The sequence below is a fragment of the Podarcis liolepis genome, assembly GCF_965112155.1.
Source record: "Podarcis liolepis genome assembly, chromosome: 11".
Taxonomy (NCBI): domain Eukaryota; kingdom Metazoa; phylum Chordata; class Lepidosauria; order Squamata; family Lacertidae; genus Podarcis; species Podarcis liolepis.
In genome coordinates this window covers 21,818,591-21,841,685 of record NC_139565.1, presented here as the reverse complement: position 1 = coordinate 21,841,685, position 23,095 = coordinate 21,818,591, and the positions used below count along the sequence as shown (strand labels likewise).

General features: G+C 42.0%; 2 protein-coding genes across 18 annotated transcripts in view; both read left to right on the top strand.

The window, feature by feature from the left end:
- Window positions 1-3,028, top strand: part of LVRN (laeverin) — a 38,191-nt gene extending 35,163 nt beyond the window's left edge. For both annotated transcript variants that reach the window (XM_083464435.1, XM_083464436.1), the window contains 3 exons: window positions 204-344; window positions 1,341-1,404; window positions 1,826-3,028. In XM_083464435.1, coding sequence (XP_083320561.1) covers window positions 204-344; window positions 1,341-1,404; window positions 1,826-1,972 — 352 coding nt within the window. In that variant the 3' untranslated portion in view covers window positions 1,973-3,028. The remainder of the gene's footprint in view (window positions 1-203; window positions 345-1,340; window positions 1,405-1,825) is intronic.
- Window positions 3,029-5,671: 2,643 nt separating this feature from the next.
- Window positions 5,672-22,823, top strand: ARL14EPL (ARF like GTPase 14 effector protein like). 16 transcript variants are annotated; one of them, XM_083464655.1, is made up of 5 exons: window positions 6,067-6,091; window positions 11,820-11,940; window positions 17,557-17,601; window positions 19,694-19,836; window positions 21,697-22,823. In XM_083464655.1, the coding sequence occupies exons 2-5, from the start codon at window positions 11,839-11,841 to the stop codon at window positions 21,902-21,904; spliced, it is 498 nt and encodes a 165-aa protein (XP_083320781.1). In that variant the 5' UTR covers window positions 6,067-6,091; window positions 11,820-11,838; the 3' UTR covers window positions 21,905-22,823. The 16 variants fall into 16 exon arrangements, with proteins under 16 accessions (XP_083320774.1, XP_083320781.1, XP_083320783.1 ...); XM_083464657.1 differs by lacking the exon at window positions 6,067-6,091 and adding an exon at window positions 7,037-7,505; XM_083464662.1 differs by lacking the exon at window positions 6,067-6,091 and adding an exon at window positions 7,558-7,727.
- Window positions 22,824-23,095: the final 272 nt, after the last annotated feature.

Sequence of the window (23,095 nt, the reverse complement as noted above, 5' to 3'; positions counted from 1 at the left end):
TGGACGCCACATCTCAGTAGATCAGATCTGATGTGTCCACTTTGCAATCCCAGTTCACTGGATTCCTCGCCCAGCCCTATTTGTCTCCCCTCCAAAATGTAAAATGTATGAAGATGGAAGTCTGGTGCTCATCTTAGAAGTGTTTTGGAAATTGTTTTCTTTATTATAATTTTTATGTTTGTTTTGAATAAACTTCTCTTTAGATACTTGCAGTATATCCTGAACGATTCTGTAATTTCACCAGATCTTGTATCAGAAGTAATTAGACACGTGGCAGAAAGTGAGGCTGGCCACTGGATAGCATGGGAATTCATAACAGAAAATTGGTCACGTTTATATAATAGGTATGGCAAGCAACTGTTTTATGTAATTTCCCTTTAACTTGATTTTCTAATGTTAATCTGCTGGGTCCGGTAGAGTTGAAGTGTTAATTACTTTGCAAATGTTTTGTTTTACTTGGCTATCAACAGAATAAGGGATAAAATTCCTCCCCCCTTAAAAACCCAGACACAATGGTGGTGTGCTTGAGAATCTATTAAGCACATTAATATACTAGAAAAGAGAATAAACACCACAGCATTAAAAAATGAACAGATATTTAAAGTTATATACTTGAATATATAAATGAAAAGTATCCAAAACTCATTGGCTTGGAACCAACATATTATCTCAAATCCATTTGCAGAAGTAGTGGAAGTTCCTAATCATGGAAAACAGTGGGGGAGGCCACCCCCCATTCCACTTTGTCATGGGATATTCCAAAGTATCTCCCATACTGTTTCAGAGTTTTCTAACTCTGCAGATTAGGCTTTTGTTGGGCACTTGGGGATGCAGGGAAGGTTGGGGGGATATTTACCTGCCTCCTTTCTGCTCACAGAGGCATTTCATGAATGAAATTCAGCTCATGGGAATCTGGAGCCAATCCATTATCTAGAGCAGGGGGTGACAAACCATTTTCCCCACTGAGGGCTGCATTCTCTTCGGGGGGGAAGTGGGCAGGATACATGCATCCCTGATACCAATATAATCCAGAGACGAAATACTCAAGAATCACACAGAAAATAGTATACGGAAAACATAATAAGGGTGTTAAACATGGGCAGAACCTCAGTTAAATATTTTTATTTACTTGATTTAGGGCCCCCCCCCTTGGCTACATCCGTGGTGTTAAATCATAGAACATTCATTCCCTTAACAAGGTGAATTGTTTACTCTGGTTAATACATATGAACGTTCTGTCAAACTTTTGCAAAATATGCTTGAGTGAAAACAGACGAGTGGCGCACCCCCAACATTTTTATCAAAACGTTTTCTCTTTATAAACATGCTTTCTTTTATAGGTGCTCCTTTGAACCATTATATGCTTTCATGAATTCTGTCAGTACAGACTTCGAGGTTCAAGTGGTAAGTAGAACAGACACAGCATAGAACGGTCGCTCTGAAAATGAAGGATTTAAGCCCTTAAAAAAAAACAAAACTTAAAACCATGTGGAATAGAAAGAATAATGCAGCTGAGTTTCTTAGGTAGTTCCGTTGCTTAGAAGCCTTTGTCCATCTCTGATCCATATCAGCAGGGGCTGGAATCTTCTCTTCAATTGCCCAACGCCAGAATGGACAAGAGTCCTGTGAATTCCTTTTCTCTGTTCTTCTGTGTTTTTCCCCAATGTTATCCTTCTGTGCATATGAGGGTGGTGGAAATGAGGGTTGGAGGTGGCAGAAATGTATGTAGGATTTTAAAAAATAATTAGAGAGAGAGTGAGTGGAAGTGAAAATGCAATACTTTGAATAACAACTGCCAATTTACCATAAACGTTAATTATTTTAGGTCCAGGTTTTTCTTAACAATACACTTGAACCAGAACAAAGAACAACCCCTACAGAGATGCTGCAGAAAGCAAAATCTAGAAATGAAGAAAGAAAAGAATCTGTTACTAAAATGGTCAAGTGGCTACAAAGAAATATGGACATCTGACATTTGATAATTCTTCCAAATATCTGTGTTTTTTGGTAACTGTTTAGTAGCATTTTTTTTTAAAGGAGCACATATTTTGTGCGTAGAGCTCCCACTTCATGTTTTAGTCTTGCGATAGTGTCTGTGCAAATCAGTCTACTGTGGAGTCAAATTTCTACTCAGAACATTGCCATACAAGACAGAATGAACTAAAAAAATAACCCCGTGCCTAAACAAAGGTAAAAGGAAACTCAAGGAATATCTTGACGCTTATTTCAAATGGATGGAATGTAGCAAGCCTTACCAACTGAAATGAAGAACTAGCAACTAGAAGAAGCCATTGTTGTCAGTTTGCTATGTGACGTGGGACACTTCGGGCTACACATCTGTAAAATTTCAGCTTTCTTGCCTTTTAAAACACACTAGGGGGGCTCCTCAGCTCACTCAACTTGCCAACCCCCCAAATACTCTTTCCACATCAACCCCCTAGAGCTTTGCCTTCCTGCCCCAAGAAACTACTAAACTCCCTTTTCACTTTCCCTACCCATTCTGAAGCCACTTCTTTCTTCTATTCTGCAGCCCCACTATCTCCCCCCCCCATTGACACTGCTAAACACCCTTTCCACCGTCTGTTCAGTTATGAAGCCACCATCCCCCTTGTTCTTCAGAAGCTTTCATCTTCAATCCCATTTCCATACCTCCTACCTTGCCACCCCCATTTTCACGTTCACTTCTTTATTTCCTGCAGCCCCTACTTTCCTCAACTCACCATTGCACACAGATCACCCATTTCTAGGCTTTTTTCTCTCCTATTGTCAGTCCCATTCTGCGCGCACACACCATTAACCTCTTCACTCCCTGCTTCCTACCAACTCTTTCCTTCAACTTTCCATTGCGCTCAGACTACCACCCCATTTCCACGCCTCCTCCTTTCTCCTTCTATTCTGCATCCCTCTTTTATGCACACTCCCCATGCTGGTATTTGTTACTGTGCTGCTAAGCCTATCAGGCTTTTCAGTTGATGGGTGTTGTACAACATGGATGTTTGCTTGTTAATAAAATATATCTTCTAAATTACTGCACGGAATCTGGAAGTTCATGTCAAAGGCAACGCACGGTGCCAGAAGTGAAATACACGATTGTGTGATGGGACTGTGGAATAGCTGAGGGCTCTGAATCCTTTTCGCCACATGAGAAAAGATGGCCAGTGACTCTCCCTGGGCAGGAAGTGGTTTCCGTTGTGAATTGAGCCTTGCCTGAAAAGCAAAGTCTTCCTGGCTTTAGTCCAGTCACAAGTAATTGGTTTGTTCAGTGCTCATTTTTAGGTGCTTGCTTGCTTATTTGGTACTCATTCTGACTTGTTTACTGGCACAGATTTTCATCTCTGACCTGTTCCTTGGTTCCATTTCCTACTTACTCCCAAACTCTGGCCTACACCTCTGTGACAATTTCTCCTTGGTCCCATAGATCTCATTCTCTGGCTCAGTTCCCGGCTCCTAACACAGTGCTCTAGAGCCCAACCCTGGAAGCCTATAACCACCAGCAACATATTCAAATTAAAGTCTTGTAGGGGAACCTGACCTAAAGCCAGTGTCACCAGCTTACTGATTGTGGCCTGTTGTTCTTTGTTGGGCTTGGCTGATCTTCCAGTCCCTGAAGATCCCTGCTTTGGCCAGAGCTGTGTGATGTTCCACACACTGAATGCACAATTGATATGACTTCTGATAGTGTGTGTTGTAGGCTTGAGTCCTAACGGATGGAGAAGTCACATGAAGAGAATGGTCTGTTTTGTTTTTATGAGAGCTCTTAAATTTTGAACAGTTCCTAGCTGATTTAACTCTTAACAAATCAAACATTTGAAAACTGCCATCCACACTTTTAAAATGTGCACTTTCTTTTTGCCATACAGTATTTTTCTCATGCAGTCTACAGAATCACTGATTAAATCATGTCTCAGGTGCACTAACAATTTTAATTGGCAGAATCGGCGGCCCATTGTGTCCAATTACATTTGTGTATAGCAAACAAGCAGCATCGCTACCAAGAGACTATCTGTGGACCATTGTGTAATTCTACCATCATTTGAATTTCTGCTCTGTGCAACTCCAAATGGAATGCAGCAATAGGTTGCTTTTTGCAGTTTAATTATCAAATTAGGTAAGATATACATATATATATATATGCACATAAAAATGCTAACTTGGTAGAAAATAATAATCTACGTATGTATCTGTTTGCATAACATACAAATTTCAGTTCTAGTTTGTGGGGTGGGATGATTCTTCATATTCTGCAGAAAAGAACAGGTGGGAACTTGTGGTTTTCTCTCCTGAATTCTGAGCTGGCAAAGCTTACGCTATTGACATGGCAGTTCAAGATAAAATGTACAGTGGTCCTTTGATATGGGATATACGCATTTTAACTTATTGAAAAAGTTTGATCTCTCTCTAATATGCCAAATGTGCCGGAAATCTGTGTCCACCTTTAAAAAATAATGACATGATTTTAGGTCAATGCAGCTAACTTCAGTAAATGATCAGTTACTGTCATTGCATTCATGACACTCAGAACATTTTCTGTGCATATTCACATTAAATGCTGCATTCTTCCCTTTCTGCTGCAAAAATAGAGAAAAGTTTTACATGGAAGAGTTAAATGTAAAAAAACCCTTTTCATTCTAGTACAAGTGCAGGTTTAATTTGTGGACTAATATGCTTCTTCCAAGTAACTAATTTGCTGTGAAATTTGTAAGAGGGAAAAACATTTACAGAGCATTGTTTCATCCTTCTATTGTCGAAAAGTTTGGAATAAGAAGCATTTCTGTTTTCCCCTGAATGATATGGCTTAGTTTTGAAGGCAGGAAAGCACATTATTAATGCAAGCTTCTGCACAATTCCTTTTAAACCAGCCCGGAATAAACTATCCAAATTTTTATATTTAATGGTTTATGAAAATAATATAATAAACTGAAATGGTGTCAGTGCAACTAACTTTTTCCAGATTAGCTTTTTTGTAAATGTGCATTTGGCAATGTGATATCATCTGGTAGCAGTTACCTCTGTGTGCAGTTGCTCTTTCCGAGAAAGGTTTTTGTATTACTGGCTCCTTCACAGATTTAAATGCACAGCTGCAGTATCAGCGTAGCTTCCTCCTTCTTGTTTGTGGCTTGAGCAATTTTGTTTACAATAGGCTAAAGTATCTTCCTTCTTCTGCTCCAGTGTCCGATTTCCTGGAACTATCTTGCAATCCTCTTCCTCATTTTGTACTACTAGGTCAGCAAAAATCTTCAGTGATTACACATATAGCTGCCTTTAAAGGTAAAGGTACCCCTGACCGTTAGGTCCGGTCACGGATGTCTCTGGGGTTGTGTGGTCATCTCACTCTATAGGCTGAGGAAGCCGGCGTTTGTCCGCTGACAGCTTCCGGGTCATGTGGCCAGCATGAATAAGCTGCTTCTGGCGAACCAGAGCAGCTCACGGAAACGCCGTTTACCTTCCCGCCGGAGCGGTACCTATTTATCTACTTGCACTTTGACGTGCTTTCGAATTGCTAGGTTGGCAGGAGCAGGGACCGAGCAATGGGAGCTCACCCTGTCATGGGGATTCGAACCACCGCCCTTCTGATCAGCAAGCCCTAGGCTCTGATTTAGACCACAGCGCCACCCGCATCCCTTAAAGTTGCCTTTAGATAATTTGACAGAAATACATCTTACCTTAATGAGGAAGACTTGTGATCAAGTCACCTTGTGTAGCTGCAGAGTCCACTGTCTATGTTGACAAAAGAGCCCTGTTTTCCATCCTTATGGTTTCATCTGGACTTGGACCAGGTTGTCAAGGAGGGGGTCGCCTTCCCAAGAGCTCCCTCCAAGCTTCCAGTAACTCACAGGTAGGCACCAATCGAGTTACAAGGCTTTACTGCAGTCTTCTCTGGCACCAGTTACAGACATCAAACAGCAGTCTTATCTACAGCGTGTACTCTCCCCCTGCAGGTTAACGCTAAGATTTATAGGGCAGCCCCATCACCTGCTCCCACTTTGGGGACTAATTATTAACACCTGCCTGAGGGGCCGCACCCAGCTATACTTTACAGAATCACTCCCAGGTCCGGATTTCGGTTTGATGAGGCCCTAAGCTACTGACGGTAATGGGCCCCTTTATATGCACAGCTGTCCTTTGTCAACAACAAATTGTCGCTGTTTTTTTGTGTTGAATATATGCTATATGGCAATTTATGGACCCAATGGGTATCTAAAGCCATTTGCACATAACAAAACTTGTATTTTATCAGAGAAATTGTTGAACTGAAATACAATTAAGAAGAAGTATATTAACAGTGACATTTTTGGAGGCCCCCAAGAGAGGGGCCCTAAGCTATAGCTTGTTTAGCTTATACGTAGATCCAGCACTGATCACTCCATGACACAGGTAGCTTTTCAGATAATGGACTCCTTTAAATAAAGACATATATTCCACGAAGTAGGACACATGGCTATCCAAGAGAAGCATTAAGACAATACTGAAATCCTCATAAGTTTGATTATCCAAATGAGTAGTGTCCTTTTTCTGTTAAAATATGTAAACTGTGCATAGCAGAGGATAGGCTGGGAAGACTTATGAGAAATAAGGAAAGCTGGCTCAGGGCATTTTATGCAACAATGACGATGTCATTTCTCCAACTACATTACATGTACAGAAGCTGACTGTTTAGTTGATTCTTATTTTAACACTGGCAATAGGAAAGCACCCTCCATTTTACCTGAAGCTGTGTACACATTACAGCTAGGTCCATCATTTTTCTCAATTTGGATTGAAGCCGCTTTGCAGGAAAGTGCATCAAAACGCAGTGCAGGCGACTCTCATATTATGCAGGGGTTAGGTTCCAGCGATTGTGTGCAAAGCCACCATTGCGTATAGTAAAAAAACCATTGGGTCCAATGGTGGGTGGGATTGGCGTAATCATTTTCTCAAAACCCCACCCCCTTTCTATTTATTTTTATGCCAAGTGTGTAAAGTTGAATGTGTACAAGTGAAATGCACTTAAGTTGCAAATTACTTGTATTTCCCAAGGAATGACAAGATGGATACAGGATAGATAGGGATTGCTGCAACATTAAGTGTGCACTGCCTCTCACACCAGCAGTTGGAAGGCATGGGATGGCTATGTTGTGGAGGCAAGACCTCCCTTGCCGCCTTTTGGTCACCAATAGAAGACAACGGGCAGAAGGGCAAAAGAGCTTATTCAGTGTTGCAGCATAAGAAGTTTGGCAGGATCTCTCCAAAAGACCAGTCCCCGAATGCACAAAACCCAAAGCATTTATACTATCCTAGCAAATGCATGCCCAATTTCTTCCTTTCTTGTGTTACTATTGACTAAGAACTTGAGTAGACAAAGCATGCTTAAGTCAGGGATTCTTTCGATTGGCTACAGGGCAGTTATTTCCTATCCCATCCTTATCTTGAGCTCAGGGGCAGACCAGGTGTGACCAGCCTTGCAGTTATCACTGTGGGGACATGATTATGCAGGCTCAGCAACCTGGCAGGCTGGGGACAGCTGGGTATGTGATGTGCTTGCTTCAGGGTTATGGGGCCCAGCTATCAGTTATGGAGCAAACGGGAGTGTGCAGGCTACTTTAGGGGATGTATGCCAGGTTTTGTGGCATACAGAGCTCTGGTCTTCCAAGAGAGAGCAATTGTCCAGGGGGCTCATGAGGAATGCCATAGGGGGCTGCTGCTGCTGCACCCTCTGTGCCGCCTGAGGCTATTGCCTTGCCCCAATGGTAAGGCTGGCCGTGGAGGCGAGGGTTTGTGTGTTAAAGCGGGTATTTGGGATGAGAGAAATAGGGGCTGGTTCTGAAACTTGCATTGGGATTGATGCGTGTTTTATGTATCAAAATAATTGTTGGCAATAATTTTTATGCTAACTGAAAAGCTGTGTGAATACCTTGCAAGGTATTTGATTTGTAAGTGCGATGGCAATTCAAACGAATGCTTTATAGTCTGTGTCAAAAAGGAACATTTTTCATTCCTCCAGTGGCATGATACTGTCCTTGCGCCTTCATAGAACAATAGTGACACCTAATGGCATATTAGTTTAACTACATATTGCATGTTGCTGTACAGGTTTGTTGTTTGTTTGTATTTAAGAAAAAAAATCATTTATTTTTTTTAAGTCCTGTTTCTTACTTCAAATCGACACAGGGCCTTTCGGCGTGACCAGTCAGATAGTCCCCAATTTCAGTTTTTTAAATTTCATGAAATACATTGGTACCTTGGGTTAAGTACTTTATTCGTTCCGGAGGTCTGTACTTAACCTGAAACTGTTCTTAACACTTTAGCTAATGGGGCCTCCCGCTGCTGCCGCGCCGCCGGAGCATGATTTCTGTTCTCAACCTGAAGCAAAGTTCTTAACCTGAAGCACTATTTCTGGGTTAGCGGAGTCTGTAGCCTGAAGCGTATGTAACCTGAAGCATATGTAACCTGAGGTACCACTGTACTTTTCAGTGACCACCGATGGAAATAACATTGCAATGAAGGGAGATGGCACAGCAGGCCTGTGTTATATGAGTGGCCTACATAGCAGATGTTAAGACAGCAGAACTCATATTTAAGATAAAGAGTAACACAGTGATGCCACTGCTTCTGGAATTGGCCCTACAGTGAGAAAGAGTGTTGTGGTCAACTTCAAATATCAGAATTTGGAGTACCATTTAAAAACAGCAAATTGTCAGTTACATAGTTTTTTATATATATTTTACTACAGTTGAGAGCACCATTTGGATTTTTTGTCTTAGGTGCCAGAGTTTTTGGCCTCATCACTGCAAATGGAGTTTGGTGTTTCCCTTTTGGGCATTATGCAACAGGGCAGCACATGAGTTTCAGATAATAATAAAACATTTGCAGGTAAATGAAATGTGAGAGTTGGGTGTGTTGACTTTTTAAACTTCCAGCTTCCAAAAGCGAAGGGTGCTAAAAAGTTCTAACGCGACTTGGGAATTCAAAACATATTCGGGTTAAATTAATATAATTTAGTTTTGCTTGGTAAGTAAAATGTGTGAGAAATTGCATAGAAGTCATTAAAAAGCATGGCCAAGTATTTGCAGTTACGTATTCTATATTACCTGACGTTTTCAGAAGGTAAAATTAATTTTTTTTAGTTTTCTGAAAGCAGTTCTTAGGAGACTCTTAATCTCAGGGCTGTGGTTTCCAGCCCCACACTGATTCCTGCAATGTGGGGTTGGACCTCGTGGTCCTTTCCAATTCTGCAATTCTGTGGTAATCTTAGATTTACTAAGCTAAATGTTGTCCAGTCACAAAAAAGCAGGTTTGAATTTTTCACACCCAAAAACAATATTTTAAAGACCCCCTCACTGAATAAATTTTGGGGGAAATAAATTTCACCCCTTAAAACGACACGCCCTGCTCAGAGGCAGATTTAGGTTTCATGAGGCCCTAAGCTACTGAAGGTAATGGGGCCCTTTGTATGTCCATCTGTCCTTTGTCAACAACAAATTGTCGCTGCTTTTTGTGTTGAATATGTGCTATATGGTAATTTATGAACCTAATAGGTATCTAAAGCCATTTGCAGATAACAGAATATGTGTTTTATCAAAGTAATTGATATAGAAATGAGAAAACCAGTGATATTTTAGGGAGCAGGCGAGCAGGCGGGGCCCATTACTTATACCATAGGAGCCTACACAACACTGTTGCTGTATGTAGGTTTTAGTTTATTTGTTTTTTATCTTGTATTTTGGAAATATCGTCACCTTTAAGGAAAGCTGTCTAAAGCTGTTTCGTCATTAAAAAGTCCCTGTAATCACCCCAAAATGCAAAACGGGCGAGGTCCCAACTAAAGAAGAATGGCAACAACTTTAGTTGACAGAACGTGCACAACTTGCAGACTTAACACACAGAACAAGAAGAACATACGTTTAAAGAAGATTGGAAAAGGTTTATTGAATATATGGGAAAGAATTGTGTACAGCTGAAAACGCTGGAAGTGTTAAGATAAATTCAACAGTGTAAACAAGTTTGGATGGGTGCAATAATGGAATAGTTTTTTTGTAAAATATGCAGGGGTTTATGATATGCAAAATGAACCGTGGAAAGAGAAGAAGGGAAGTAATTGGTATCTTTAGGATGTAAAATGAGTATTTTAAATTGTAAAACAGAAAACTTAATAAAATTATATACAAAAAGAAATGAAAATATATAGTTAGAATGGATAGAAGAAGTCCTTGCAATTAACAGCTTTCTGACTATAAAGAGGGAGAAGCCAGATACATTGTTCTCTGAAGTGAGGTGGGATGAGAGGAAGAAGGGCTTATACACACAAGGAGAAGCAGCCTTTAACAAATCCTGGAAGATTTTTGTTTTGGTGCAGAGGAATGGGGACAGGAAAGCACATTGGCCCAATTCCAGCTCCTGATTTATTCAGCTTATTTCCATGACCTCCATTCCTGATTGGTACAAAACTTGACCTGAAAGAAACCCTGTGTGTGTAATCTCCAAATATATATTTTATAATATATTCTTAGCCAAATATATATATTATTTTATTCTAAGCCAAATTAACTGCAGGCGTGAGAGCCTCTCTGAGGCTGCCTTGGGGGTCTCTCTCACCAAGCCCCCACCCCCTTGAGGAGATTAGTATATAGCATATATAGTATCTAGATCTCCTCAAGGGGTGGGGGCTTGGTGGGAGAGACCCCCAAGGCCACCTCAGAGAGGCTCTCACGCCTGCAGCTAATTTGGCTAAGAATAAAAGCAGCCGCCATATCTCCTCATATTCTTTTTTTTAATCTCAGCTAGATTTCTGGTGCAATTCAGGCCAGGCTCCGCCTCCTTCCTGAGTCCACTGTGTTGGGTGGGGCTGATAGGAGTTGTAGTCCAATATAGTTGGAGGGCTTCGGATTAGGGAAGACAGGCTCAGGGGTAGAAACCGAAAGCTTATCCTTATCGCAGTACCCCAAAAACCTGGGGTCTTTTGGAAGTCTGCACGGGCCAGAGAGGTGGTGGGTGAGGTTGGAATTAGTACTGAGGATTGTTGGTGGCTTGGCTAGAAAGCCAAGCGAACATTTGTAGACCTTTATAGTATACAGTGGTACCTCGGGTTACAGATGCTTCAGGTTACAGACTCCGCTAACCCAGAAATAGTACCTCGGGTTAAGAACTTTGCTTCAGGATGAGAACAGAAATGGTGTGGCGGCAGCCGGAGGCCCCATTAGCTAAAGTGGTGCTTCAGGTTAAGAACAGTTTCAGGTTAAGAACAGACCACCAGAACGAATTAAGTTCTTAACCTGAGGTACCACTGTACTGCTTCAATACCTTTTAATATATCTCTAATATGTACTTGTCACTGGCTTTCTGATAATTCTGTTAGTTTGTTTGCCCACAGCCAGCAGAGCTTTGTGACACGTTAAACACTTACAAATGTATTATTACGGCATATGCATCTGATGTAGTTTCCTGTCGCAACAAATTTGTTAGATTTTTTTTTAATGTGCCACAAGGCTGTTTGCCATTCTTGCTGATAATGTTATTAGATTAAGCAGCTCTCAAATTGTCCTAATCTGCCGTTGTTTTTTTAACATTTTCGTTGTGCCTTCTGAAGCTTTAGAAGTACTCTTGCAGGAATTAACATGTGGAGATGAAGTATATCCGTGGGATTTTTTGGGGGGCCAGGGGAGTAATGTAAGAAAGAATGAATAATAAAACATCTGGGTTCAGTTACTATGGGAGAGAAATGGTTCCGTATCTAGGTTAATGTGCCCTATAAAATGTCTTGTTGCTGCCATCTTTGAAAATCTTTAGCTGCCTAAAGTCTGGCACATGCTTCACCTGTATACATTGTACACCTGCCATTTTAGGTTTTGCGTACCTTTGACAATGGATGGTTCCTCAGAAGGAAATGGTCCAGCAGGAGAACAATCGGCAGCTGCGGGGCTGGTAGGAACAATTAGCACTTGCACTAAAGAGCAAAAACAACAGGTAGGATATCTGAGTGCACACATATTATTTATTTCTATCTTTCAAAAGGTGTCTTCTTTTCTAAATTACAGTATAGAAAATGAAATTTTAAGTTGATCCACACTGTGGTTTTTATATTGTATTTTGTGTGTGTGTGTGTGTGTGTGTGAACTGCCCTGAGGATGAATGGTGGTATACAAATTTAATAAATAACAATAAAATAAAATTTTACATTTTCCAACCAGGGGGTTCCTCCTGTTAGAAATCTGTCTGGAACCTTAGTATTGATACAAATGTATAACATGCCTAGATCTCTCTTGGGTTTGGACCCCACAACCTAGCTATTTAGCAGCTCCAATATTCCTAAGTGCTGCAAGATGCCCATATTTTCAACCATCTTTCTACTGACAAGGGTCCTTATGGGACAAAGGAAATGGAGGATAGACTTTATGTTGTCAATAAAGTGATGTGTAGTTTTCTTCATCATCTTAATGGGAGGGGGGATATATAGCTCAGAGACAATGTGTCACAGGTTCAGACAGTAAGTACTAGGCTGTTGATTATTTATTGCATTTATTTGAGGTGCATTTTGTAAAAGGGCAACTAATAAGTTTAATTAATATGAATAATTAATAATAATGTTTTCCCATAGCAGGAATTCTCTGGACGGCTCACAAAGCAAAAACAACATTTTAAAACAGCATAAACACAAAAAACTATAACAAATTAATTTTTAAAAACCCCTGAAGCACTATTCAAAACTCATCTTAAGACTGAGAGATTGAGACTATAAAGTGTTAATTAAAGAATAGATAACTCTTCACCTGGTGCTGGAAATTTCATAAAGATGGTGCCAGGCAAGGCTTTTTTTCTAAAAAAATGTTTAGGGGTATTCTCATTTTGACTCAAGAAAATGACCATTTTATTGTTCAAATCGGGGAAAATAAATACAGTAAATGGACAGAAGTACAAAGATTCACAAAATGTTTAGGGGTATATGTACCCCTGTGTCCCCCCAGAAAAAAGCACTGGTGCCAGTTGAACCTCTCTGAGAAGGCTGCTTTGAAATTGGGAACCACCAATATCTTCTCCTGTTTCCAGTAGAATTTGGCATGGTGTTGGAGCCAATGCAGCTTGCCTGCCAGTACATCCTTGTTGCTACAATGACCAGGTTCACATGTTTAGGCAGCCTTGCTGCTGCCTCACCCCTCCCAGAAAGCCACAGCGATACAGGTGTCAGGTTAGGTAAGCAGTACTCCACTGACCACTACTGACCACCCCTCTTCCTTTCAAGAGCTCAGCCTACGCTCGAGTAGGACCCTGGTAGAGACACATGCCTGACTGGCATGTTCCCTCTCTCCTGGTCGATCATTCGGGAGCTTCAAAAGCTTTCTTCTGCTCGAACATCACAGCGACCAATGTCAACCAACACCGGCAAACGTAGGGATCCGCAGAGTTTGTGCATTTCGTGTGACAGACCTCAGCATTTTGGCTAATCTACTTTATTAACATATAAACACACACGGAGCACTGCAACATGGCTCCCTCTCTCTCTAGCATCAGACAGCAAAGAGAAAAACAACAACAAAGGACAATAGTCCCACTTCACAGAACACAGTAACACAAACATCCTGTCTCCGTCACTTCCCACTCTGTGGAGTCAAAGCATATACCGTCATGGAAAGACAAAAATTCCATGACTGCAATCATGGAGCAGGAATTCCAACACTTCCTTCCACATGGGACAGGTTCACAGTTTTAGTGTTATGTACATGAGCTGGAAGAACTCCAAGCAAAGCTTTGGATTCCTGCCCTGCCCCTCTCCCCCTCCTCCTCTTCCTGTGCTACCAGAAGGACTTTGCCAGAATGTTTAAGATTCACTTCCCCCTAATTTTGGCTTGCTGTTGTGTATGAACCAGAAGTTGAACTATTGTAGCTGTCACAAAGAGTTGGGGTCAAATGATAGAAAACTGAAATGTTTGTTTGACCTTTTGCTACACCCCAAGGACCCAGTGTTCCTTCCTGCCTCCTTTCCTGAATGGACCATCCGAGGTGACCTTCGTTTCATCCCAGCCAATGTCCGGGTGCAGTTTAGGCCTCTGTTCATTTTACAGGCAAATATTTATAAATGCAGTCCTGTGCTCGGGACCTTCAGTTGGAGTTACCTGGTGAGGCGCAATGCTATCCATCTGCCATGAGAGCAGCACAAAAGACTGGTAATTTTAGACTCCACTGTTTCTGAAGCACATAAGAAACATTCACTGCCTAGTAGTTAGAAGCAAGTTCAGAAGTCAGAACAAACTTTTCTTGTTTTTGTAAGTTGGCTTCAATACCATGTTGTGTATAATTGGTTTATAAATCAAATTCGGAGGTTTAAGCGCAGCTGGTGTGGTTCGATACAGTGGGATTCCAGTATCTCACCCCCTGTCCTGATCTTCAGCCTCTTAACCCAAACTATGGTAAAGTTCTATGGCTCTATATGGTAGCAGTTAATAATCCATTTGGCTAATCTGTTGTAGACTTAATTCTGTTGACTAAGGTGGAGCCTTTAGGTACACAGTTAAGTTTGTCTTGTGACCCCCCAGGATGTGGCAGGATACAGGGAAGGGTAAGAACTCTGTAAATGACCTCGGAGTATGTCACAACCACAAAATCATCAGTTCCAAAACAATATACATCATACCATGAGTTTATTTGCTTATTACATTTATATACCACCTCCATTCCAAGATAATCAAGATGGCATGTGTAGTTCTCCCAGTCCCCACATTATCTTCCCAACAGCTCTGTGAGGTAGCTTAGGCTGAGATACTGCCACTGACCCAAGGTCATACAGTGAACTTCACTGCTTTCCACACCCTCAACCACAACTCTAACCACTCTACCACAGTGTTGTTTTAACTGGGTCACTTTGTTGTTCCACAAGTACCCAAACCAAGAAATTTATGGAGGGACTGATTCAGCAACTAAAACATTCTCTGTCTTAGGGTGAAAATATATAGCCGCTCTAGGGTGGGCTAGCGTCATCATGTGTTTATGTTGACATGTGCATAGAATCCAGTTTTACATATCCTGTAGCTTAGACAAAAAGTGGATTAGTCAGGGATGTGTGATGCAGCAAATGGTTTTGTTGGGGTCATATAATAGGTTGTATTGTGCGTAGGTACTGTCACTGTGCAGACTGCTATCCTTTGCACACAACACACATAAATTTATAGCTAGTTTATTTTTCTTCTCTGAATTGGTGTATTAGCTGCTTTTTTTTATCTGTTTTCTTATATATTGTAGCAGTTTTCTACCAGTGGTTGTTTTCCATTCTGCTTCCATGAGAAGCAGAAATACTCAGCTACATGGTGCAATGGCCCATCTGACTTTTTTTTTTTTTTTTTTTGGCAACAAAGGGAATGCTTGTCAAAAGAACCTATCCATATGTGTGTATCAATGTTGTCAGCGATGAGGGTGTGGCAATGCAAACCACATGGCTAGCAGTAGCAATCTAAAACAGCAGTGGGGAACCTCCAGCTGTGAGGCATCCCAGTTTGATCTACAAGTGTGTTTTGCCACACTCACCTGCCCTACTCATGAAGTTATATGTGGTTGCCTTAAAAAAGTATCCTTTGTGGGATGTAATCCATTGGAGCATTCCTTGTTTCCCTAGAGTGGACACAGGCAGGGAGGTGTTACTCCAGCCAGTATAACTTCCTGTTCCCTTGTCTGTAGCGTCCCTCCCCTGCATGTGATCAAAAGGATAGGCGTGATCCTGGCTGACTCCACAAAAGAGCCAAGTCACGCAGCCATCTTTCTGTGGTGTAGTGGTTAAGAGTCACGTAATCTGGGTAACCGGGTTCGCGTCTCCGCTCCTCCACATGCAGCTGCTGGGTGACCTTGGGCCAGTCATACTTCTATGAAGTCTCTCAGCCCCACTCACCTCACAGAGTGTTTGTTGTGGGGGAGGAAGGGAAAGGAGATTGTTAGCCGCTTTGAGACTCCTGAAGGGGAGTGAAAGGCGGGATATCAAATCCAAACTCTTCTTCTTCTTCTTCTTCTTCTTCTTGATGCCATGCTGCTCTCCATTTTGTTCTCCTGATGCTGTTCTCTTACTGTATTTTGCTGTCTGCTGGCTCTCAGCCAGCAGCACATGGGCTCAATCCCCATGTGGGATTAACTCGCAACTTGCTATGTAATTATAAGCTAAAGCCTGCCTTCAGGGATCATACTGTGAGTTGAATGTGAGTAAACTTATTGCTACTTTTAAGGAAAGGCTCTTGTGTCTTTATTCTTTTAAGAGGGGGAAAAAGGGGACACCAGGAATAATGCATCTGGGCAAGCCAGATTGGATTGCTTAACTAAAGAGATTCAAATGAATCTGCAAACTAGCTTCCTGCTGTATTGCGGGGAATCTGCTCTGCTACATGACTCACTGGCGTGAGTGAAGGAAGGATAATGTTTAATCAATATATCCTCTCCCACTATCCTTAACATTCCCACATCCTTGTACCTGTATCAAAACTTAATGTGTCAGTGATATCATAAGATATCACCTACAAAGGTGCCTGATTGCATTGTGATGTCACGTGACAGACAGGTGAGGGGTCCCACCCACCTATCAAATGCACTTGTGCATGATGGGGGAGATAAGGATCTGGCCCAGATCCTGACATAAAGTTCCAGACACAAAGAAAACAGTCACACATTACAAATATACAACATAGGTTAATGCTTTAGCATCTGCATCCTCAATCAGCTTTTGCATCCTCAATCAGCTCTGAAAAGTTTGTGTGTGATAGAGAGGGGAGGGATGTATCCAGTACAGCTTAGCATGTGAAGGCTGCTTTAAATCCTTCCATGTGGCAGCTGTTGTTACATGGAGAGCTGCTTGCCCATGGTGATTCATCTCACAGATTAGGCAGGTTTGGCCATGTAACCACAGATGTTGGAAGAGGGAGGTTAGCAGTTCCCTGGTGGAACTTGCTGGGACTTTATGGTGAGCCACCGGCGAACAACTCGTCATGTCATAACAGTTTCCACATGGAAGGATTTAAGGCGTTCAGCCGTAAGCTGATATTAGGAAAAGGTAACAGCCCGAGAGCTATTTAGTCAAACACAGGCAGGTGATATATTTTTAGCCACATAGGCACATCATTGCACAGTTGATCGAGCATAAGTCCATCTAATTCAGCAGACTGCATGTGTTTGGCATTTTCTCTTTCAGTGTTGCTCCTTATCATTTCGCCTTCATTGTGCAAGCCTTTTATTAGAACAGATGCTTGTTTTTTCTGCAGTTCAATCATTTGACTTGTCCCTCCTTCCCCCTCACCTTTTCGAACAACTAAATTAATACAGTAGTCAACTACTGACTTAGATATTTAAAAATAAATAAATAAAAGCACAGCCTCATTCTTAGCTCCCGTTTGAATTTGTGCACAAATTTACTAGCTTACTTGTATTTTATTATGAATCAAAATTCAACCCTTTCTTGCTTCTGAAAATAAAACGGCCACCCTGAAATACTTTCCCTAGCTATTAATGTGTTGGCTTTTGGTTTATTCATTCTTTTCAGTACTTTGCTGTAGCACCTCTGCCTATTTTATTGTTTTTGCATCAGTGATTCTTTCTGTGCCTTTTCCTTGCCTTCAGATTCTTGAGTTGCCAGGCGAAGGGGATCAGTGGAAAAAGAAGACGGTAAGAGTTTGGAGGGAGGCAACTACCTAGCAGAGAGTAGCAGAGTTCAAGCATTTACGGGGGGGTGGGTATAAATAATATATTATTATTATTACTGTAGCTTCTGAGCTGAAGCCCTTGGTGTTTGAAGAAAATAATGTGACCTTTTCAGGCTGAAGATGCATGTCACAAGTGGGTTCAGAAGATGCATTTCCCTCCCAGTCAGAGATATCCTCTGAATCCATGGCCTTTCCCCCTGTAGATCAAGTGTCAGGGCCCTTGGTCATGACACCAGTACATTTTGAGTGGTTGTCTTGGCACCTAGGCAAACTGAGGGTCTCTTAGACATCACAAAATTAGCCTAAGTGAGCAACTCAATTATCATGCCTGCCTAGCAGCTTCCTTACTAGTGCTAATAAAGGTAAAGCTAAAAGACCCCTGACAGTTAAGTCCAGTCGTGGCCGACTCTGGGGTTGCGGCGCTCATCTCGCTTTACAGGCCGAGGGAGCTGGCATTTGTCTGCAGACAGTTTCTGGGTCATGTGGCCAGCATGACTAAGCTGCTTCTGGCGAACCAGAGCAGCGCACGGAAACGCCGTTTACCTTCCCGCCGGAGCGGTACCTATTTATCTACTTGCACTTGGACATGCTTTCAAACTGCTAGGTTGGCAGGAGCAGGGACCGAGCAACGGGAGCTCACCCTGTTGCGGGGATTCGAACCGCCAACCTTCTGATCGGCAAGCCCAAGAGGCTCAGTGGTGCTGCCCTGTATTTTCTTTGTTGTCATTTAACCTTGGCCTGGTTCGCAAGTAATGGTGAGCTATAATCAGGAAAAAAAACTATGAGGAGTGTGCTGGTGTGTTCTACTCAATCAGCATCTCTGGGACAAACAAACCACAAGGCTTGCCTTAGTGTTATATGTGAAGAGCATTTGAGGTTTGTTTCTCTCTCAGTAAACCACAAATGGATTCAAAGGTTTGTTCTTGGCTTACCAGTTAGTGGTTTGCACGTAATGTTTGTTTCTCCTGGGGTAGGCAAGGCAGAGAGGGCACGAGTGCTTCTGCACATTGCTCGTTCATTCACTGTAAACCGTGATTTGTTTCTGACGATGACTTACTGTTGACACCCATAAGTGTTGGTTTATCATGATTTTGTTCACCATTTCCCGTAGCAGTTAGTGCAGCTGCCTGTCTGGCCAGGACAGGTTGGCTGGCGTTGCACCTAGCTTCTCCTTTGTGCATTGGCTATCTCCCCACCCCTGTGTTTGCCATCTGCTCTCTCTGCTAAATTATGACAAGATGAGGGGAATTTATAATTCATAATTTATAAAATTGCATGTGCCCTACAGCTGATGCCATCATGGTAAAAATAACCCTCCCCCTTGAGCATGCAGAAATGGTGAGCAAGAGAGGAAAAGAGAGTGATGGATGATTGAACCAATCCTTTCTCCTGCATTGCAACAGAAATCAGTTGGCTGCCTTTTGCCATCCTGATCTCATCTGCATTGTGATGGCCGACCATCCTTCCCTCCCTTCCTTCATGCACCCAGCAATCCACCACTGCCATTCATGAAGCAATAAAGTGGGTTCAGCACAGCAGACAGGTTGTGGGAATGGCTGGAGCATCTCTTCTGTTGTCCCCTCATCCTGAAGTGCAGGCACTGGCTACAAGGGAGAGAGAGGGCCTTTTTGGGGGTGGCTCCTCTGTTGTGGCTTTCCTGATGTGCACAATGAGTTTTTGGGATAGGCATTGCTTTATGGCTTTGTGTTGCTCTGGCATTTAGTGTGAGCTTGTATCATCATTGTTACATTTCAAATGTGGTTTTATTTAACTTATTGTGCATCATCTGGAGGATCTGTATTCTGAGACAACTAAGAATATAGATAATAAATAAATAAGCGTGAGTGATAATGAAGTGGCCAGGTATATGTAGGTGTGGGTGTCAAACTTCAAATGGGGAAGGTAAGAATGTGAATGCCTTCCCTGTTCAAAATCATGTAACAACCCCCAGAATGCTTTAAGTTTGGGTCTGGCTTGAAATGGGTCCACCCTGTGCTACTGCCTGATTTAGAGTATTTTATCACTGTAACTCAGAACCGCTCGTTTTCTCTTAGCAACAAATAGAGCGTCAGCTGAAGTGCCTGGCATTTCAAAATCCGGGACCGCTTCTAGCAGACTTCAACCCTGAAACCCGAGAGCAGCAGAAGAAAGCCTGCCTGTCAATGATAAACCAGGATTGTTTTAACAATACAAAGAAGTAAGTAACATGCGGCATCTTATTCTATATTTTAAATTGGGAGTAATTACAGACCATCATAATAATTACCATAAGATCATAAGGCTGGGTCCTGATGTTCATAATTTAAGACAGCAGTACGATGCAAACTGTCTTTTAAGCCCCACCGGTTTCTCTGGAATTTGCTTTCTGAGAAAATAGGCACAGAATTGGTAGTTGATTAACATTCATTAGGCAGACAAGGGAAAAATCAGAAGTGGGGCCCAATGGTAACATCCATCTTCTCTTGTTCCCCATGCTCCAACATAGACTGTATCCTTTTTAGTAGCCCCAGTAGGCAGGTGTTCATCTGGAGTAGAACCACAGTTGATCATAAATATTACCTGCTCATCTGAGGTCAGAGCTGATTTTTCTATCTGCCGAGGCTGCATTCTCTTTAAAAAACAAGAGAAAAGTGCATAAAAGAAACTGCCATAAGTTATCATGCCATCCTTAGAGTCTCTGCACTCAACTGGTTTAGAATTTTTCCAGTTATAATGGTAAGATAGTAATGGACAGCTTACATCTGTATGGAGACTACAGTGGTACCTTAGTTCTCAAATTTAATCCATTCTGGGAGTCCGTTCGACTCCCGAAATGATTCAAAAACCATGACGTGGCTTCTAATTGTGTTCCTGCACTCAATTGGAAGCTGTGGAAGCCGCTTCGGATGTTCGACTTCTGAAAAATGTTCGCAAACCAGAACTCTGACTTCCGGGTTTGCAGTGTCTGGGGGCCAATTTGGTTGGGAACCAAGCCATTCGACTACCAAGGTACCACTGTACTTGAGTGCAGCAAAACTTTCTAATTCTCCTTCTTTATTTGGTACAGTATAACAAACGCCATGGAAAATGTCCAGGATTTGGAGAAATGGGCCATCAATATGCTGGTGGTACCCTTCTCTATTTTGTTTTTGCATCTGAATCAGAAGCAAATAGCGGCTTTGAACTGATTCTTAGAGACACTAATAAATTGGATGAGGACAAAAAAATAGTCTGAATCCCAAGAAAACTAGAATTGATGGTGGTTGTGAATTCTGCTGATAAGGAAGCAGGATAGGCTTATTGATAGTGCTCATCAATATCAGAATCTAGGACACCTCTAATTTATTTTAAATATGCTGTTTGCAAGACAGTACAGGAATGCAATTCCCTATCTCTAGTTAGTTTGGATTGTAATTAATCATGCTGGCCAGTCTTTGTGGCTAATGTTCCTGGCTCTCCCCTGCAGAATACTTCACTGAACCCTAGTTTGTTGATATGTGTGCCCATTTGTTAGGTAAGTTGTGCAACTGATCAGATTTCTGATATTTAGGGTCCCTTGCTAACTGCACAAATGACAGCTGTTCTTATATGGCTACAGTGCTTAACTGCACAACTTAGCATGAGCATCTAGGTTACCTGTGGAAAATCTTCCAGGGAACAGCAGCCCTTAGCAAACATCTTCCCCAAATAACTCCTAACTCATCCTTCCAAGTTGGACTTAGGTAATATGGCCCCAAGTTAAGGTCTGAGATTCAAAACTGTTTTTTCAGTACAGCAGTACCTCGGTTTTCGAGCATCTCGGAAGCTGAACGTTTTGGTATTCGAATGCCAAAAACCAGGAAGTAATTGCTTCCGTTTTCAAACTTTTCTCAATATTCTCCATTGACTTTGGCGGACTTTGGAGACTGCCCATTGCGCCTCAGTTGTTGAACATTTGGGAAGTCAAATGGTCTTCTGGAACTGTATATTGCAGGAGTATCAGGGGGAAGTACGGAGGTGCCCCCCCCCAGGGCTTTCCCACTTTTATTTGCTTCATACTCTGAAAACCAATGGCGATTCCATGTTTTCTCTTTCACAGACCCGTGAAGAAATATGACAAACACGGCCGGCTGCTTTCCAGTAAAGCGGATTTGTGTGACTGCCTGGAGAAGAACTGCTTGGGCTGCTTCTACCCCTGCCCTAAATGCAATTCCACCAAGTGTGGGGCAGAGTGTCGCTGCAACCGGAAATGGGTTTACGATCAGATTCAAATAGAGGCCGGGCCGGTTATCAGATTTCCCTTTTGAACAGCTATTTACCTGACCACTGTTGTTGTGAAACAGAGGCTGGACTTATTTATTTATTTAAGAAGAGAGAGGGGTGTTATTCCTCCTGTTAGTTAGAGGAACAAAATGCCTGACGTGCAAAGACGGGTAGCCGAGCTGTCAGGGTGTGACATGCAGACCATAATATTGAGTGTGGAAGAGAGCGGAGCTTAACACTTTCACCACCCGCCACTTATCTGCTCCAAATCACTCCCCAAGCAGTCTTTTCCACTTGTGGGGGCCAAAATTCATGCACAGCCACATTTTGAACACTAGGTGTGTGGAGCCGGAAAAGGGCAGATGAAAAAGTTCAAGCACTTTCTCATATCTTTTTGTTCACGTTTGCTCTGAGCCAGGCGTTGGTTCATAATATGTTGCCTAGCCTCTGAGTTTCTTCAATTTAAACAAGTTAGGAGTTGGAACTGGCTACTAGGAAGTTTATTTAATCTTTCTCATCTGTTAAGGCTTTAGAGAAGGTGGGGGGGGGGCGAGATTTGAACATTTTTGTTGCACAGATCCAGCTGCCTTGGGAATAAACCAATTCAAAGCCAGCAGAAGCAAATTAAAGAAAAAGCAGGCCTCCCCTCTTTAAAAGCTCATTATTTCTTGACTGCATCTATACATGCCTCGTATAGATTATTGTACCCTGTTATTGCTCAGGTGAAAAGACTGTGCCCTCCTGAAAATCACACTGCAAAGTGACTCTTGCAAACAGAAGGAAGAAAGGGGGAACCAAGGAATTCAAGATTAATGAAAGCCTCTTCTTGTTCCCCAACGGGCTGCTGCACAACTCGAAAATTGATTCCTTCTGTGTTTATCATCTGTGCAGAACGAGGGGCTATCAAAGTAAATGTTTAAGTCCTTGAGCAAAGTTGCAGAAAATAAAGTTGGATATAAGTAATGTCAAGCATACAGTTTTTATTGGTACAAAGACCCGGGTTCTAAATGTATTTAAGGAATTCATAGTTTAAAAGTTACGTTCTCAACCATTTTACACTAGTCTGCCTGTAATGTACAGAAAAAATGGACATTTGTATTCATAAAAGGAAGCATGCAGGTGATTTTTGTTAAAAGTGTCATTTCCAACTTTGGGTCCGCCCCCCCCCCCATTCCTTAAATGAGTTGCTTACTCTTAAGATACTGTGGTCATAACAAACTGAAATGGATAACAAG